This window comes from Paramisgurnus dabryanus, chromosome 10 (genome assembly GCF_030506205.2).
Source record: "Paramisgurnus dabryanus chromosome 10, PD_genome_1.1, whole genome shotgun sequence".
Taxonomy (NCBI): Eukaryota; Metazoa; Chordata; class Actinopteri; order Cypriniformes; family Cobitidae; genus Paramisgurnus; species Paramisgurnus dabryanus.
In genome coordinates this window covers 36,820,540-36,838,599 of record NC_133346.1, presented here as the reverse complement: position 1 = coordinate 36,838,599, position 18,060 = coordinate 36,820,540, and the positions used below count along the sequence as shown (strand labels likewise).

The window sequence follows — 18,060 nt, the reverse complement described above, 5'->3', positions numbered from 1 at the left end:
TTTTGAATCAGCCCCTTGTATGTTGACGAATTGGACTGCTACTGTGATTTGATCTCTCTGCTCGGCTTTTAATACCTGTGTGTTACAACTTCCTTTAATAAACAACCGCATGTGGATTTTCATTTAGCCTCCGCCTCTTTGTTAAAAGTAAACTATTGGGTACTAATATAATAATAATAGTACTGAAGTGAAGTAGCGATTTTTTTTTGTTAGAGATGGGAGGACCAGTTATCAGAATATCAGTTTTACCCAAATTCAGGTTAAGAAAGTTTGAGTGTAGCCACAGTTTTAACTCATTAACACAAGAAGAGAGTGAAGATTTTACGTGTTTTAGAGAGACTGATTTTACAGGAGTATAGAGAGACTGCTTGAGTCCCCAAAGAGTAAAAGATCATTGACAGCTTTTACCAGTGCAGTCTCTGTGCTATGCTGTTGGCGGAAGCCAGATTGAAAATTATCATACAGACTATTGCCAGCTAGGAATGATTGCAGCTGAGAGGCCACAGCCTTTTCCATGATTTTTTAAATAAATGGCAAGTTGGAAATAGGGCAGTAGTTGGATAAATCTGTAGGGTCCAGATTAATCTTTTTAAGTATTTAAAAAATCTTTAATTAATTCCTCATTAATTTAATTAATGAGGAATTAGTAAAGGTTAGTGTTGTCATACAATTGGTAGATTTAGAATCCATTTGCACATTGGTAATTGTTTCTTCACCAAAAGTCGCATACAGTGTATCTAGCTTACCCTGGAAATGGTTCAGGAAAGTGCAGCACATGTCAATAAATTCAAAGTCACTATAGCTGTGTTTTGGTGCATGAGTCAGTTAATCAATCATGCTGTATAACATTTTGGGCCTGTTGTTCACCTTGTTGATTATATTGGCGATGTGGGAGGAGCGCGCTAAATTTAAGGCCAGTTTACATTGCTGAAGGCATTCAGCAATCATAGTGAAATGGACAGTTAGGCCAGTTCTCCTAAAATGCCGTTCACATTGTCTACATTTCACTTCCAAACCTTGAAATTCTGCGTTGAACCACGGTGAGGAATGAGACAGGGGAACAGACCTAATCTTAATTGGAGCAAACTCATCCAACAATTTTTCTACAGTACAGCAATATTTGTAATAAATCATAGATGGGCATGTGAAATTTAACAAATCAGTAATAGGGGGCTGTATATATGAAAAAATTCTCAGCTTTTTTGTAGTATTAGGTGTCCTAAATAACATACTAAAAGTTTACTAAAGTTTGACCACTAGAAAGGTGTAATTTTCAAGATGGCGTCCAAGACAGGCAGGAAGCCCCTAAAATATCCTAACTCCTTCATTATTTGACCTAGCCAAGATCTAACCCCATGAATTATGGGTCTATGAATCCATTTGACTTGTTTTTATTGCACTGACATGATAACATACTTATGGAATACATGATTTTGTGAGATTACTGTAAGGTTTTATATTTTTTTGGGTAAACCAGAGATATAAACTATGTAGAAAAAAACACAGACTTGACATTCAATGTAAAATGTATTACATCAAAAAATAACTTAAATTGGAGTTGTGTAACTTTGATCGTAAACAACTCTGAATTTGCCCGAACAGAGGCCTGTGTGTGAGCCCTCTAAAATGGTTATTTATTTAAATTTGAATAAGGTATTACATATGTAATGCATCCTCTATAGATGTTTTTGAGTATAAAAGTGGCATTAAACTTAACCTAACAAAACTAAATTCACAATTGTTAGCAATTAAGAAGATGGTGGAAGAGAATACTGACATTTGATATTGCTTGCCTCATTGAAATGTTGTTGGCAGCACAGTGTATTCCATTTTGCTCAAACAAAATACATCCTTGACTACTTAAACCACACACACCCACCCAGATTGGTTGATGGAAATTTATGAACTGGTTCCTGAACAGGAGGAAGCTTCAACCTCACTTTTGGGGGCTTTTTCACTGGGTACAGTACGTAGTACACTATACTTTTTTAGTACAACCTCGGTTAAGGTTCCAAGCAACTGAGCTGATGCTAAAACGTAACTTGAAAACACTATAGATAACTAATTGGTCTGGGAGAAGCGTCATTGCCAGCATCATCACTAAATGCAAGATTAGTTTTTCCGTCAGAGCCGATGGTGTAGTGGGCAGCACTCTAACATGTGGTGCTTTCGCACTTTCGGCGACCCAAGTTCGATTTCTGGCTTGTGGTCATTTGCCGATCCCATACCATCTCTCCTCCCTATACTTTCCTGTCCTCTCCTCTATCACTGTTTAACAAAAGGCCTAAAACATAACTTTAAAAACTTATATTTTTAAATATAACTTGAACCTTTAACCGCCCCCCACCACCTTCATTTGACTTAATGGCTGACGAAACCTTTTGTTAGAATATTTTGGGGTCAAACCATATTTTCAGCAGACTATAATAGCAGAGGAAGCAACAGACTTACAAAAGGAAGCAGTGTCAACCATATTCAAATGTCAATAACATATGGTTTGATTTTTGGTGGGGTTAACTGGGTTAACATGATACATGTAAAATCAAACTGTCAGCAGAGACATAATTCAATCCTGAAGTACAAACTAGATCAAGCGTGTGACCATGTGTATGGGTTGGAAAATTAATATGCTGGACAAGGTCAAAACAGTCAAGTACAGCATTTAGCTGAGTAGTAGCAGGGCAAACAGTATCAACATTAATGTTGAAATCTCCAAGAAGAATAACTTTAGGTGACACAGCACATGCTTGAGTTAGTAGTTCACTGAGCTCTGAGAGAAAGTCAGCTTGTTGTTTAGGTGGTCTGTAAATTAGGATAAGTCCTGAAATACGCGATATCCAATAAGGTTAAGCCGATTCAGATGGATAAAATCATCTGGTACCTGCCAGATCTCCGTGAGAAATAACATATAAAATTTGTGGTCAACTATTAGCTCATTCATATAGGTGCCTTTGTCTGAGATGGATCGACAATTTAGAAGGGCACAGTGAATATTCAATCCTGTAACAGTAGGGGTATGCAGAGTTGTCATGGAAAAGTCAGTCAACAGACATGGTTAGGACTACTACACTTTCGCTGTAATAAAGCCATGGTTATTTTTCCTAAGAACTGACTTAAAAATCGCAGTGAAATTGTGTTAAAGGGAAACTTCACCCATTTGCATTAAGCTTTGTATAGTTAGAAACCCAGTCATGTTTTTGAATGGTCATGCATCATTCCCTCTGTTTCCCCTGAGACAGGAGAATTATGGATTTCAGTGTTGGACTTCCTTCTTTCAATGATGTAAAAATCATAATTTTGCATCATTGAAAGAAGGAAGTCCTATATCTTTGTAGAGGGAGTGAGACTACAAACACCCCTTTTCTCGGTCAAATAGGCACCAAATTCTAAATGTATGTTACATTTCAACTACAAATATGATCCACTTTTAATAAAGATGAATGTTACCACGGGTGAAATCCTCCTTTATGCAGAGTGATTTACATATTAAGTCAATGCAAAAACATGATTAGACATCTTGAGACGTGATATGCGCAAACGAGTAGGCACAAATTGAGCGTTTCAAGCATTGACTCGTGATTTGGCTGAGTTGAAAAATTTGTGGATATTTGGCAGATATTTGCGTTGCGTTAACCAATCAGGAGCTTGCTCTAGTAGTGATATGATTACCGAAAGTAAGCAGAGGCAGAAAAAAAAACAATCGAGGACAATGATTGTCACTGTTCGAGACATCTTCGTACTTTTACAAACACAGGAATTAAAAATATTGTGTGGAAGAAAGTGAGTGAGGAGGTCAATCTGGTAAGTTTACTCAATTTGAGCTATATATTTAAGCAATGTCCTAATAACTCAATCGACGGAATAGCAGTTTCTTAATATTACCATTTCTTTGACACAAAGTGTAGTTTTAAGATTATTTCAGGTGAGAATATATATGTAAAATATTCATATATATGCAGTCGTTTAGTAAGATAGTGCCAACAAATGACTCATTTAAACAAAACCAATGCATGTATTGAGCCATCAGGAAAGATATGTTTATAAAAATATTTAAAAGTACAATTAAACATTTGAGATATTATATTCTTTCCGTTTCTCAAGCCCAGCTGTACCTTGATGTCTTCCTTCTGCAGCATTCGAATGCCCGCCAGGTCTCGGCCATTGATGGCAACAAACTGCTCTCCTGAAACAGACATGTATAACTGTCCGTTTGTCAGACAGCCAGATACTCTGCACAAAAAGAACCTAACCTCTGTTTTCTTTTTTCCTCCAAAATATCCAAACCTGCATTAAAACAGAAGCATTATAAAGAACACAAGCAGTGAAATATAAACAGACTTAAGTTACATAATGAAGATTAGTATTGTCAATTAAGAAAGTTTACCTCAAAACTCTTTGCTCAGCCACCGGCCAATCTATATCCACATCAATGTCAACACTGTGTTCTGGGAGCATCTCATAGTAGGCCCTCTTATTCATCTACAACAAAGTGAAAAAACAAATCAATATCGTAGATAGAAAAATTTTATGAGGAGGGTTCACTTTCGAGAAAACTCTGTGTTGTGTCATAAAATAACACTTTGGGAACATTTACATTTATGCATTTGGCACACACTTTTACCCAAAGCAACTTACAGTGCATTACAAGGTATACAAGGTATTTTTATCAGTTTGTGTGTTCCCTGGGTTTAAGCCATGACCTTTTGCATTGCTGATGCAATGCTCTACCACTGAGCTACACAGGAACACGACCAGCATTTGTCTATCCGAATAATTTTGAAACGAGTCCATCTTACTGGCGAAAAGAGATCAACGTCACGAGTGCAACGAATACTGGAATGTATAAAAGTATGCGCAAACAGTGCATGTCAGCTTCTGTCATTCACCAAGTATCAGACAATGATCGTTAGTCTCGCGGTTTGAGACCCGTGTCCGCATCTTGTTTAGTTCATTTGTTATCTCATTTTATCATTATTAGCCACACCTGTGTTTCATTATAGTTAAGTTCTTACACCTGTGTTTAATTAGTCACCTACCCTTTATATTCTACCCTCATGTGTCTTTCCCTTGTCAGTCGTTAAATGAATGTGAATAAATGTACGTTCCTGTGAAGAAGTTGCTCGTCACCGTTGTGTGTATTAAATAAAGCTCCTGAGTGTTTATATTAAGAATCTTATCTCCTCGTCATCATCATTGTAGTTTATTAGTAGTAGTAGAGAACGTTACAACTTTACAAAAAGGTTTTTTTAGGTATTGTATATATTGTTTATAAGCATTTATTCATTCTTGTTTATGTCATTACAGTAATTGATGTTAGTTTGAGGTGCATTAACTAATGTTAACAGTTTCAAAGTTGATTTAAAAATGAAATGCTAAAATTATAATTGATATATAAACTGTGATTTTATATCAGTTGTATAGGATTGCTCGAGAACTCGAACATGGCATCGATGATCGATCACGAAAACGATGATCATGTGGGTTTATTTATTGTGGATATGGCGGCATTTGGATGTCTGGTTAGCATTACAAGCGCCTGTGTAGTAAAGACTGGGTCTGGAGATGCGTGTTTGATGATGTGTCGAGCTATGCAGACCGGCGTATGACATCAGTAACATTACCATGCGTGATTAAAAAACAAACAGATAATTCCGCGTGACCTCGCCGCAGCAAATCGCCGGTCCGCGCAATTCGCGGCAGCCCGCCGATCCCGTGAAGCCGGCCACACCTCACATCACTGAGGCACTATGGTTTAAAAGGATGCCGTGATTTTCGGAAATACAGTCAGTCAGGTGCAAAATGTACAGCATCGTCAAAAGTTCAATGGGTAATCATCTCATATTTAAACATCAAAAGAGATACCAGAGAGCCATAACATAACATCTTGACTGAGGTAAGAGGACGACACAACACAGCTAATCGCTGAAATGATAGCAAAGACTGGACGTGTTAAAAAGTGCGCTGTTTATGATGCACATCCACTAAGGTAGTTAAACTTTTTTTTTTTTAGATAACTTAGTTGAAAACTTAGTTGAAGTCTTGCATTTTATGCAGATATATGCACGTTGTACATTTATGTTGTATAAAGGCTTAAAGGTAGGGTAACAGATTTGATCCTGAAACATTTTTAGTTATGCTGGTTAAAAGCCTCCTCACATTCTGATAGCAATCACTGTGTTAAGTTGTTTAAATGTATTTGTAAAAATTTATGTCATCTGTGAAAGGCGTAGGACCAAAAAATGTTCAACAAATCATAGATTTCAGTCCGAACGGATGTTTCCTTTTATGTCCCTCATACGTAAGCGTAATTTGAATTCCCACCGCGCAGCAAGTCCACGCAGATACCATACGTCATCAGCACGTTCACGTGCGCTCTGTCTGTAAACAGCGAGAACAGCAAACTTTTCTGCTGAATTGACAACCTACACAGGAGCAACAAAACTAAATGCATCTTTTATAACAACAACAGCAAAAACTGCCTGGATCAGCAAGATCAAAAACCCAAATTAACATCGGTAACTTTACCGCGAGATGCAAACAGCTACAGGAGTCAAAGGGTCTGAAAGGGTCGTTGCACTGTTTATTTTGGTAAGGTAGGTACGCGATATGTTTGTATTGAGATGGATTCAGATATTCTACTTTGATGAAACGTTGTTTGCTTATGTGTTCGTTTTCCGGATTAGCATAACGATATAGTTACTACGTCTACACAATCGAACGTGTGCTTAAACTAATTCTGATGTAAACCAGTTGTTTATGTTGGTTATTTTGGAAGTGTTATTCACTTTGTACTGCAAAGTTTTCTCACTGGTGAATGAGACATGAGACGTGACCGTCTGATCTGTGCGTGTTCATGTGTTTGGAAAGAGGCGTGACTTTGGATGGCGATTTGACTTGAGGGTGGGATCGGGATTTCATTGCTAGGCGGCTACCGTTAGCATTTTTCAAAATGTGTTACCCTACCTTTAATATTACGCAGAGTGTGTCATATAGAAAGCGCTTCGGTTTGTGTTTATTAACCCCATAGTTTCACTTCATCACGCAGCTTTTCCTGTTAAAAACATTTAATTAATTAAAAATCTTGTATGTGTTCATTGTTCTGTCATAGTTTCTTCAAAATTAAGTTTTATTTGAGTGTTTTTAATAAAAAAAAATTTAATTTTCACCATGACGTGTACGCCCCTTTGATTGCCCCACCCCCAGTTAATCGAGTACTCGTTCTTCAGACCTATGGATTAATCGAAATGAAAAAATGACATAAATGCACATCCCTAGTAAGTAGTAAGTGGTGCTTTGCATACCCCTCCCCCACCCCTAAAAATGGATTGCTGCTTGATGTCATGTTTGTATTAAAAATATTTTGGAGGTGGTAAAAAGGTAGTAAAAGGTAGTAAATTTATCTCTATAATTCCTGCATATACCCTTAGCGATGTTCACATCGTGTTGAAGTTGGTTGGACAGACAGTACCACAGTGGAGGGTCGCGGATTTTGACCTATTCATTTCTCTCAGTCTTTGAACTTGAGTTAAGTGTGTGCGTTGCCACTCCCCTGTATGCTTCATCAACTCAGCACAGCATTAAAGAGTAATTTCCCTAAAAAGAGCAAGTTGAATTTGTGTCTTTTTAAAGATGAAGGTCTTGATGAAGACTCTGTCACAGCTGAGATGAGGTCAGGGTGTTACTGCCCTTACTTCATAGTCCCCAAGAAATGCATCGGGTTACGACCGATCTTGGATTTACAAAATGCTGTCCAGGATGTTGACGCATAAGAGCATTTTCCAATGCATCCGTCCCCAAGGTTTGCAGCCATAGACCTGAGGGACGCATACTTTCATGTCTTGATTCTCCCTTGACACAGTCCATTTCTTGAATTTTACTTTCGAGGGGCTGGCATATCAGTACAAAGTCTTACCATTCGGCTGTCTCTCTCTCCCTGTGGAGGGGGCTTTAAACCCCTGAGAGAAAGCCGTGTTCGCATTATGCAACAATTAGCTTATAGTAGCTCACTCTCAGCAGATGCTTTGCGAACACAGAGGTTTATTGCTTAGGCATCTCGCTTATTGGGTCTTCGGGTCAACTGGGAAAAGAGCAAACTTTGCCCAGTGCAGAGGATCTGGAACTGGACTCGGTTGAACTAACGGCATGTCTAACAGAAGCACTTTTACAGTCAATACTGGCTTGCTTGAATACGTTCAAAGGCAAGACGGCGGGAGGGGGCACATGCGTTCAAAGGCAAGACTTTTCAAGGAGGGGGCACATTAAAGCACCCACATACCGACCTATGAAACCTCAATGTGTGGTCTCTGGATGGGATGCAGGAGTTCTGAGTGATTCACCACATATTTCTATTGTTATAAACGAAAATGGAACCTGTTCGTTGAGTGGTGTTCTTTTTATTAAGAAAACCTGTGAGAATGCCCGATCAGTGTCGTGCTTTTGTATCTTCAGCATCGGTTGGACGGTAGACTGTCACCCTCATCCATTAAAGTAGATATTGCTTTGATATCCGCTCACCATACCCCAATAAACGGTAGGTCAGTGGTTTGGCACAACCTGGTTATTAGGTTTTTAAGGGGTGCGTGACAGTTAAGTCCCTCGCAACCCCCTTCTATTCCGCCCTGGGACCTGTCCATGGTGCTGAAGGTCCTTCAGGACGCTCCCTTTAAGCCTCTGCAGTCCATAGCCGCTATTGCACTATCTGGCCTGTGTGAGCCAGGGCTTCAAACGGGCCTCACGGAGCCAATAGCCTCCGACCTCCAGCTGCGTAGCCAAAATCAAGATGCGTTCGCAGTGTCAGGCCAATAGTGCGGCAGCGCTTCAGAAAACCCCACCCTTAATACGCCTACTTGGATCTAACGTCACACAACTCCGCCTGTTTTACCTTGAGGAAGTCACTTCAATCTGACAGGAGACGGGAGTTAGATCACCTCATCATCATCATACAACAAACATAATGAAAATAACTGAGGCGGCTGTTTGCACGGTGAAAGCCAAGATGAAGAGATAGAGATGTTTGCTCCACCCGCGGCGTTACTCTTGAAGTTTATATTGGCTGCACACGAGCGATCTCACAACGAGAAAATATCAGATCAATAAGCAGTAAACTTTACTAAGTAATTCACACAAAGTGTCTACCTATACACAATACTTTAAAGAACATAATGACACATAATAATCTTATTTTTTTATGTTTAAAATACAGGTATGCACATGTTATTGTAAATATGTAATGTTAGGTTTGTAATTATAGTTCTATGGCGATGTAAACATACTTACACATTATAAGAGGTGTGATATTTTTAATCATGAAAATGTAAATATTTGAGCATCACATGAAACACAAGGTAACTGTCTAATAGCTATTTCAGTAATGTGTCAATCAATAAATACTTTTGTCTAAGACCTGCCTCGGATATCTGAATAGGACTGAAAATAAATTTACTTGCATCTCAAAAATCAAAATGTTTGAGAAATCATTAGAAAAGTGGCTTGGATCAACTTTGAATATACACAAGTATTTAAAAAGCTATGTTACAGTGGTTAAGTTAATGATGATTATATTTACCATTTTTTTGTATCTTATAATTTCTGTTTCATTAGGATGTGATCCTTATTAAGCAATAATAGTAAACTGACAAGCAGCCATAGCAATAATAGCGCGGTACTTTATTTACATTTGAAGTTTATATCAGTGCACAAACAGGTGTATTTTAAGACATCTCCTCCCGTCGCATTTCAACATCCATGGCTCCTGTCGTCTCATCATAATCATCTTCGTTTCATCTCCTGCTCTTGCATCTGTTGCTATGTCATCTCTCATATACAAAATAAATAACTCCTGGATGACAAACTGAAAGCTTTGGCATTTTTTCTGTAAAACGGACACAAAAGAATAAAGGGTTGTAAATGTATAAAGGGTTTGTAAATACACATACAGTATACCCACATATAAAGTTTCCTACATTCATATTTGAGTTAAATTAATCTCCAAAATACCAGAAAATATGGCTATTGTCAGGATCCTGAATGTCATTATATGTGTTTAGTCTTGTTTCTAGTACCAGGATCCTGACACCCTCATATAAGTGTTCTGTGTTTGTCTGGAGAGTCATGTGACCTATATGTTATGTGTGGCACGTGCTCTCCTGTCTTTAGTCTTAACCTTACCCTCCTGTTTCCTAATTATGTATGATTAGTTTCCTCACCTGTTTGTTGTTGTCCCCTAATTAGTTCCCCTATTTAAATGCCATTGTGTCTCTTGTCTTTGTGGTATCATTGTATGTGTTTGCATATGTCATTTTAAGGAGTCTTTTAGTTTTGTCATGTTTGCTATTATTTCAGTCTTGCCTTGTTCACCCCGTCGAGGGATTTTTTGTTCTATAATAAAAGTCTTTTGAGTTGAGAGCTGTCTGCACTTGGGTTCATCCACCACCATTCCTGACAGATGATACCACCATTCTTGAACCCAGCAGACAGCTCTGTTTTGGTTTTGTTTACCTCGTTTAGTCAGTCTCCGTCAAGTGTTCCTGTCCATCCAGTCCTGCCTTGTCCTGCTGTCTGTCCAGTCCTGCCCCGTCCTGCTGTTGTCTGTGGAGTTGTGTTCCTGTGGCCGTGCAGTGAGCCCCGCGGGTGTGTTCCTGATCGGTGGGGTCTTCGGTAGGGCTACTGGCCGACGAGCTTCGCGGGAGTGTTCCTGTTCGGGGAGCTCCGCGGGACAGATCCGGATCGACGAGCCCCACGGGAGTGTGCTGGTCGGTGAGCCCCGCGGATAAGTGCCAGGATGGTGAGATTCGCGGGAAGTTCCTGTACGGCATGTCCTGTGTCCTGTTTGAGGTCGGCGAGCCGAGCGGTGCTGGGTTCCGGGCCCACTTCCTGGGCGGAGACCGTCTGTCCCGCCTTCTGTTTTCGGGGGTCCGGACATTGGGCACTGTCGGCCTTCTGGCCATTGGACTTTGTTTATTGTTTTGTCATGTACTGTTGTGTTGGGATGCCGTGTGGCATCCCTTAAAGGAGGGGTAGTGTCAGGATCCTGAATGTCATTTATATGTGTTTAGTCTTGTTTCTAGTACCAGGATCCTGACACCCTCATATAAGTGTTCTGTGTTTGTCTAGAGAGTCACGTGACCTATGTGTTATGTGTGGCACGTGCTCTCCTGTCTTTAGTCTTAACCTTACCCTCCTGTTTCCTAATTATGTATGATTAGTTTCCTCTTTTAAATGCCATTGTGTCTCTTGTCTTTGTGGTATCATTGTATGTGTTTGCATATGTCATTTTCAGGAGTCTTTTAGTTTTGTCATGTTTGCTATTATTTCAGTCTTGCCTTGTTCACCCCCTCGAGGGATTTTTTGTTCTATAATAAAAGTCTTTTGAGTTGAGAGCTGTCTGCACTTGGGTTCATCCACCACCATTCCTGACAATACTGTGTTTTTGGCAATAAAAAACATTACATTTTGTTTTGAATTAAGCGAAAGTCTTTGTTGGCTGTTGCATGTACATTGCGCCCAAGAAAAGTTCAGTTTATTAAAGTTGCATATCATATTTACTTACAATGCAAGGGCAAAAATCTTAGGTCTACCACACCTCTTTTGACCAACAACAGTTCCAAATATTAAAAGACAGCCCTAAAAAGCACATCCCCACACACACACACACACTCAACAACAATAGTAAATACAATAATAATAAATACAATAATAACACAATATAAAACACAATACATTACATTACCATATAAATAATACAAAATACAGTCTATCATTAAGAAACCTAATAGCTTGATGAAAGAATGAGTCTCTGAGTCTGCAAGTTTTTGCTTGCAGACTACAGTATCGCTTGCCCGAGGGAAGCAGCTGGAAGAGGTAACAATTAGGGTGGCTAGGGTCCTTAACAATCCTTTGGGCCTTTTTCCTACACCTCTCTTGATACAGGTCTGCTATAGTTACAAGCTCACAGCTGCATATTCTCTGAGAAGTCTTAACCACTTTTTGTAGTGCTCTGCGGCTGTTTGCCGTGCAGTTGCCATACCAAGAAGTAATGGCCCCTGTTAGGATACTTTCAATTGCACCCCTATAAAAAGCACAGAGAACATTTGTGCCCATGCCAAATTTCCTCAACCGTCTAAGATGGAATAGGCGTTGCTGGGCCTTCCCCACTATTCCCGTAGTGTGTAGGTCCCAAGTGAGGTTATTGGTAATGTTAACCCCCAAGAACTTAAAACTGCTCACCCATTCTACTGCACAACCATGAATCATCAGATGAGTCATTTCTGCTCTTTTCCTCTTCCTGTAGTCCACCACTAATTCTTTTGTTTTTTCCACGTTTAGTGACAGATTGTTATCCTGACCCCATTGTACTAAATTCTCCACTTCTTCCCTGTACAACAACTCATTATCATCTCTAATCAGACCCACTACCGTGGTATCATCAGCGTACTTAATAATAAGATTAGATAAGTGTAATGGTGTGCAATCATATGTGTACAGAGAATAAAGCAGAGGACTAAGCACACATCCTTGAGGAGCTCCGATACTCACAGTCAGAGGGGCAGAGATGATAGACCCCATCCTGACCACCTGACGACGATTACTTAAAAAGTCCAAAATGAGATTGCAAAGGTCCTGTGGAGTGCAAAGGTTCCTGAGTTTTTCGACCAGTCTTGCGGGAATTATTGTATTGAATGTTGAGCTATAATCAGTAAAGAGAATTCTGGCATAAGAGTTCTCTTTTTCCAAATGTGCAAGTCTGTTATGAAGTACTGTAGATACAGCATCCTCCGTAGATCTGTTTTCCCGATAGGCAAACTGATACCGATCCATAGTTTTTGGGACAAGATTGTTTATGTAATCTCTTATAAACTGTTCAAAGCATTTGCTCACTATCGGGGTAAGGGCAATAGGCCGCCAATCATTTAAGCACACAATTTTACTCTTCTTAGGAATTGGCACTATTTCAGATGATTTAAAACAGGAGGGAAATACAAAAAGAGACAGACAGCAGTTATAAATATCTGCGAACACACCTGCAAGTTGTATTGCACAAGTTCTAATCAGATGACCGGGAATCCCATCCGGTCCTGCAGCTTTTCGGATATTCACCCGTTCAAACACACGTCGCTCATCGCCCTCTTTTATGTGAATATTATCCGATGTAATATTATAAGAATACATACTGCTTACAGGACTGCTTACAGTGCTTTCCTGAAGGGTCATGTGTGTTTCTTCAAACCGAGCATAAAAAAGATTCAGTTCATCTGGCAGTGTATGCGAGACATTAGTTGTATAACTAGGTCTAGTCTTCAAATCGGATATAGAATGTATCCCCTGCCAAACCCTGCGGGAATCGTTATCGCTCAGCTGTTTTTAATTTCTTCCTTATATTCCCTCTTTGCCAGCTTAATTGTTTTACGGAGATTATATTGTGCAATTTTCTTTTCCTCCAGGTCCCCAGAGAAAAAAGACTTTGTCTCTTGCAACAAGGGCTAGTCTTACAGAACGATTAAGCCATGCTTTCTGATTAGGAAACACACAAATAGTTCTTGTAGGGACGATGTCTTCAAAACTTTTCTGTATAAAACACATCACAACGTCAGTATATTCATGAATATCAGCAGTCGCTTCCCTGAACACATCCCAATCCACAGTCTCAAAACAGTCCGGGAGCTCCGCCTCCGATTGGTCAGACCAACAAGAGTACCTCTTAGTACTATAAAAGTAATATATCCTCAGATAGTTAGAGTAAATAATGTAAGCCTATCCAAGACACTGTATTGTTTTCTTTTTGTATTAGTATTTAAAGATAGGCCTATTTAATTTACAACTAATTTATTATATATTGAGGTTTCATTTCAAATGAATATGAGCACTTTTAGGGTATGCAGTACGAGAGCAAAGCAGTCCAAGAGCAAACGCGAAGAGCAAGTCACGAACAGCTCATGACCAAGGTCAAAGGCAGACAAGAATCAGAGCCAAAAACGTGTTTGTGATCTCACTCTCTCTCTTATTGGTAGCTGTTTAGCCATTTTATTTAATAGAGCGCTACTTAAAACAGAAATATTGGCATGAAGAAAAGCATAATATTACTGGAGTATAATATAACTAATTCTTATTAATATTAGGAGAGTTCTAATATATGACAAAACAATTCAAATTTAATTAATTATTGAAGAATTGTTAAATGTAAAAAAGTATCATTAATCATAATGTATTCCATGGATATGACTGGGGGATCTGACTGGGTGGGCAAGCTGTAGGGATGTTGCGGTGACAGAATTTTCCCACCGGTTAATCAGCGTGTGACAAACCCAGTGATATCTACTTCCTGCTCTGCTACTGTTCGGACGCTTTTGCTTACTGCTCTGCGCTTTGCTCTATCGCTTTTTATATTTTATCTTATAATTTTAACTTCAGCAAATCAGCATAGTGCTGAAACAACAAAGCTTGGCATCAACGTTAATTTACAAACTTTCGGGACTGGAGGATTACAAAAAAGTGGAATTTTTCATCCGTCTAGCCTCCCACCGCCATCAGCTTACATTCCAGAAGGAAAAACACAGCTGCCTTCATTCAAAAGGATAAGAAAAAGAAATGCTTCATCAAAAATCTACTTGCTGCACAAACTGCCACAGACTTTTACAAAGGATTGCTGTTCTTGAAACAAAGTTACTTACAGGACTACAAAACCAGACGGAACACACAACAGAGCTTCGTCATCATGGACGCCCTCAGCATACAGCCGGTGAGTCCAATGAATCTAATGATCAACACACTAATCAATGGTACAAACAGGGAGCAAGACCCAAAATCACTCGAGAAATCAGACTGTCACGAGCATCACATTTTGCCGCAGTAGCTTCCTCTACCCCAGATACAGCTATGACAAGGATTGCAAACACTGACTTTCTACCACCACCTATACATCTTGAGAACAGATTTGAAGTATTAATGAATATGAGTGAGGAATCCCCAAATGTGATAAATGTGACTGAACACAGATCAAATCAGCCAGCAGCTAACACTGTTGCTAACTGCCGCTCAAGATCGAGCAGACAGCTGGCCCTCAGCGCAGAGCGCATCCGAGCCCAGAACTCTGATATTGGGTGACTCAATTATCAGAAATATTATCAACAGGGACTCAACTAAATGCTGCCTTCCACAAGCAACCGTTTCTGATGTAAACAGGGAACTTAAGAACATTCTGATGAAACATAAGACTGTAAATCGAGTTGTCATTCATGTGGGGAAGAATGATATTCACAAAGAGCAATCTGAACTCCTTAAGAGGGATTTCAAAAAACTATTTGAAACACTCAGAACAGTGAAAGTTCAGCCGTTCATCAGTGGACCACTTCCAGCAAGAGGAACAAATAGGTTTTCACGTTTGCTTGGACTTAATACATGGCTGCAAAAAACCTGCAACATAAAAGGACTGAACTTTATCAACAACTTCAATCTAATCTGGAGTCAGATACAACTATTTAAACAGGATGGCATCCACCCAAACAGACTGGGTGCAAGAGTGCTAAAGGACAATATCTATTTCTCCCTTCATCATCCTTCAGCAGTGTGTGCCAATCCACTCAACCTGAACGGCACACACACACCTGGACAGAGTATGAATGACCACAGGACTTCTCTCCAGCACCTGAATGGACATGACGTTGACAGATCCCACAAGGACAGAGATAACACTACGCAGCCACCACAACCACTGCTCATGGACACAATCTCAGCTGAGTCATGCCCACAGAGCTCACCACAGTCAGAGTGTGTCAGATTAGAACGGCTCCAAGATTCAGCACCCAAGGACGACTTTCTGGAAAACTGCCAGGGAAACCAGGACAACATATCACAGCCTCCGGTCACATCAGAGCAACAGGACTCCTCACTAGATATGTCATTCCTCTCTCCAGCATCCCCGCTTTTGACATTCTCTGGAAAAATGGAGGAACTGGTTTATGCTGGAACTAAACTATCCCACTCTAGTGCTGCAAGCCCCCAGCTTTCAACCAGAAAACGGCAAGCCCCAAAACCACCAAAGCCAGTGGGCCCAGTTCCCCCTCCTCGTCCTGTGAGAGCTCTTCGGTCTCAGACACAAAGCCAAGCCACACACCCTCCTCCATCTACTGTAGGTGAACCGAAAACAACTGATAATGGTTCTCAGTGATGTGTGTCGAGTTCCTGCTATGAAAATACTAATACTTTTATCAAATGTTTACAAAAGCAGGAACTCAGTGTGCCTATATCTTTCTCTATTTCTGTTTTAGTACATGATAGAAAGTGTAAGGCTAGATCAAATCGTGTGGCAAATCAATCTTATCTGCTGCCTGGGACTTGTCAAACTAAGATCTCTGTTAGGGAAAAAAATTGTACTGTTAAGTTAGCACTTTTAAATATCTGTTCACTTAAAAACAAATCACTTCTAGTCAGCGATTTAATAGCCACAAACAACCTGGATTTTATGTTTCTAAATGAAACATGGCTAGAAGAAAGCTACAGTGCAACAGTCCTTAATGAAACCCCTCCTAACTTTACTTTTATGAGTGTCTGCAGAACTGCCAGGAGAGGTGGAGGTCTAGCTGCTCTTTTTAAAGATGTCTATCAATGTAAGCAAGTGTCCTTTGGGAATTACCCGTCTTTTGAACATCTAGGTATTGTGTTGAAAGGTAACCCACGCATTCTACTGATCATTATTTACAGGCCCCCAAAATACTCTCCAGCATTTGTTGAGGACTTTACAGAACTGTTATCAATGATTTCCTCAGAGTTTGACTGTTTTGCTATTGCTGGAGATTTTAACATTCACATAGATAAGCCAGAAAGCAGTATGACAAAAGATGTCACAGCTGTTTTAAATACTTTTGATCTGACTCAACATGTACATGGACCCACACACAATCGTGGACACACTCTAGATTTAATTATCAGTAAGGGTGTAAACATTTCATCAATTGTTATTAAGGATGTAGCACTGTCTGATCATTTCTGTCTTTTCTTTGATATATTAATCTCTCCTACTATTGAAACTAAATCTGTGTCTGTCAAAAAGAGATCCTTAAATGAGAACACCAGTGTGCTATTTATGAAGGCTATATCTTTAACACCAAGCATATCTGCAGACTCTGTTGATTTTCTCCTTGATTCCTTTAATTCGAAAGTTAAGAGTGCAATCGATGATATTGCTCCTGTAAAAGTCAGGAAGAAGAATGGCAGGCAAAAATCACCTTGGAGAAACTCAACAGCGGTGCAGAATATGAAGAGACAATGCAGAAAAGCTGAGCGCATGTGGCGGAAGACAAAACTTGTAGTCCATTATAATATCTATAAAGACAGCCTTCGTGCTTTTAGTGTGGAACTAGGCAAAGCTAGACAGACCTTCTTTTCAAATATTATAAACAAAAACATAAATAACACACGCACTCTTTTTGCTACTATAGAGAGACTAACAACCCCCCCAAGTCACATTCCAAGTGAAATGCTCTTAGACAGCAAATGTAGTGAGTTTGTTAACTTCTTCTCTGAGAAAATCAATAATATCAGAAAGGTGATCAGCACATCCTTGAGCTGCGCCGGGGTCAGACAAATCAGACCACAACATCAGAAAGTAGTTACGATGTCTGATTTCGAAGCAGTTGATGGTAAAATTTTGGAAAAAACAGTACAGCATCTTAAAACATCAACCTGCGCCCTTGACACACTCCCAACATCTTTTTTCAAAAGTGTCTTTAACTGTTTAGAAGCAGATCTCCTAAAAGTGGTAAATTCATCACTTATCTCCGGGACTTTTCCAAAGTCCCTTAAAACTGCAGTTGTTAAGCCCCTCCTGAAAAAGAGCAACCTGGATAACACTGTATTGAGCAACTACTGACCAATCTCAAATCTTCCTTTCATAGGCAAGATCATTGAAAAAGTTGTTTTCAATCAGCTGAACAAATTCTTAATTTCTAATGGTTACTTTGACATTTTTCAATCTGGTTTCCGACCACACCACAGTACAGAGACAGCGCTCATAAAGATAATAAATGATATTCGCCTCAATACAGACACAGGCAAACTATCAGTGCT

The 18,060-nt window shown here is 39.5% G+C and overlaps 1 protein-coding gene across 1 annotated transcript in view; it reads right to left on the bottom strand.

Moving 5' to 3' along the window:
- The window catches only part of LOC135718173 (N-acylneuraminate cytidylyltransferase B-like), a 55,426-nt gene that overhangs the window by 7,400 nt on the left and 29,966 nt on the right, over positions 1–18,060 (bottom strand). Inside the window, exons 6-7 of the mRNA XM_065240443.2 lie at positions 4,385–4,479; positions 4,113–4,284 (exon numbers count right to left, since the gene is read on the bottom strand). Coding sequence (XP_065096515.2) covers positions 4,113–4,284; positions 4,385–4,479 — 267 coding nt within the window. The remainder of the gene's footprint in view (positions 1–4,112; positions 4,285–4,384; positions 4,480–18,060) is intronic.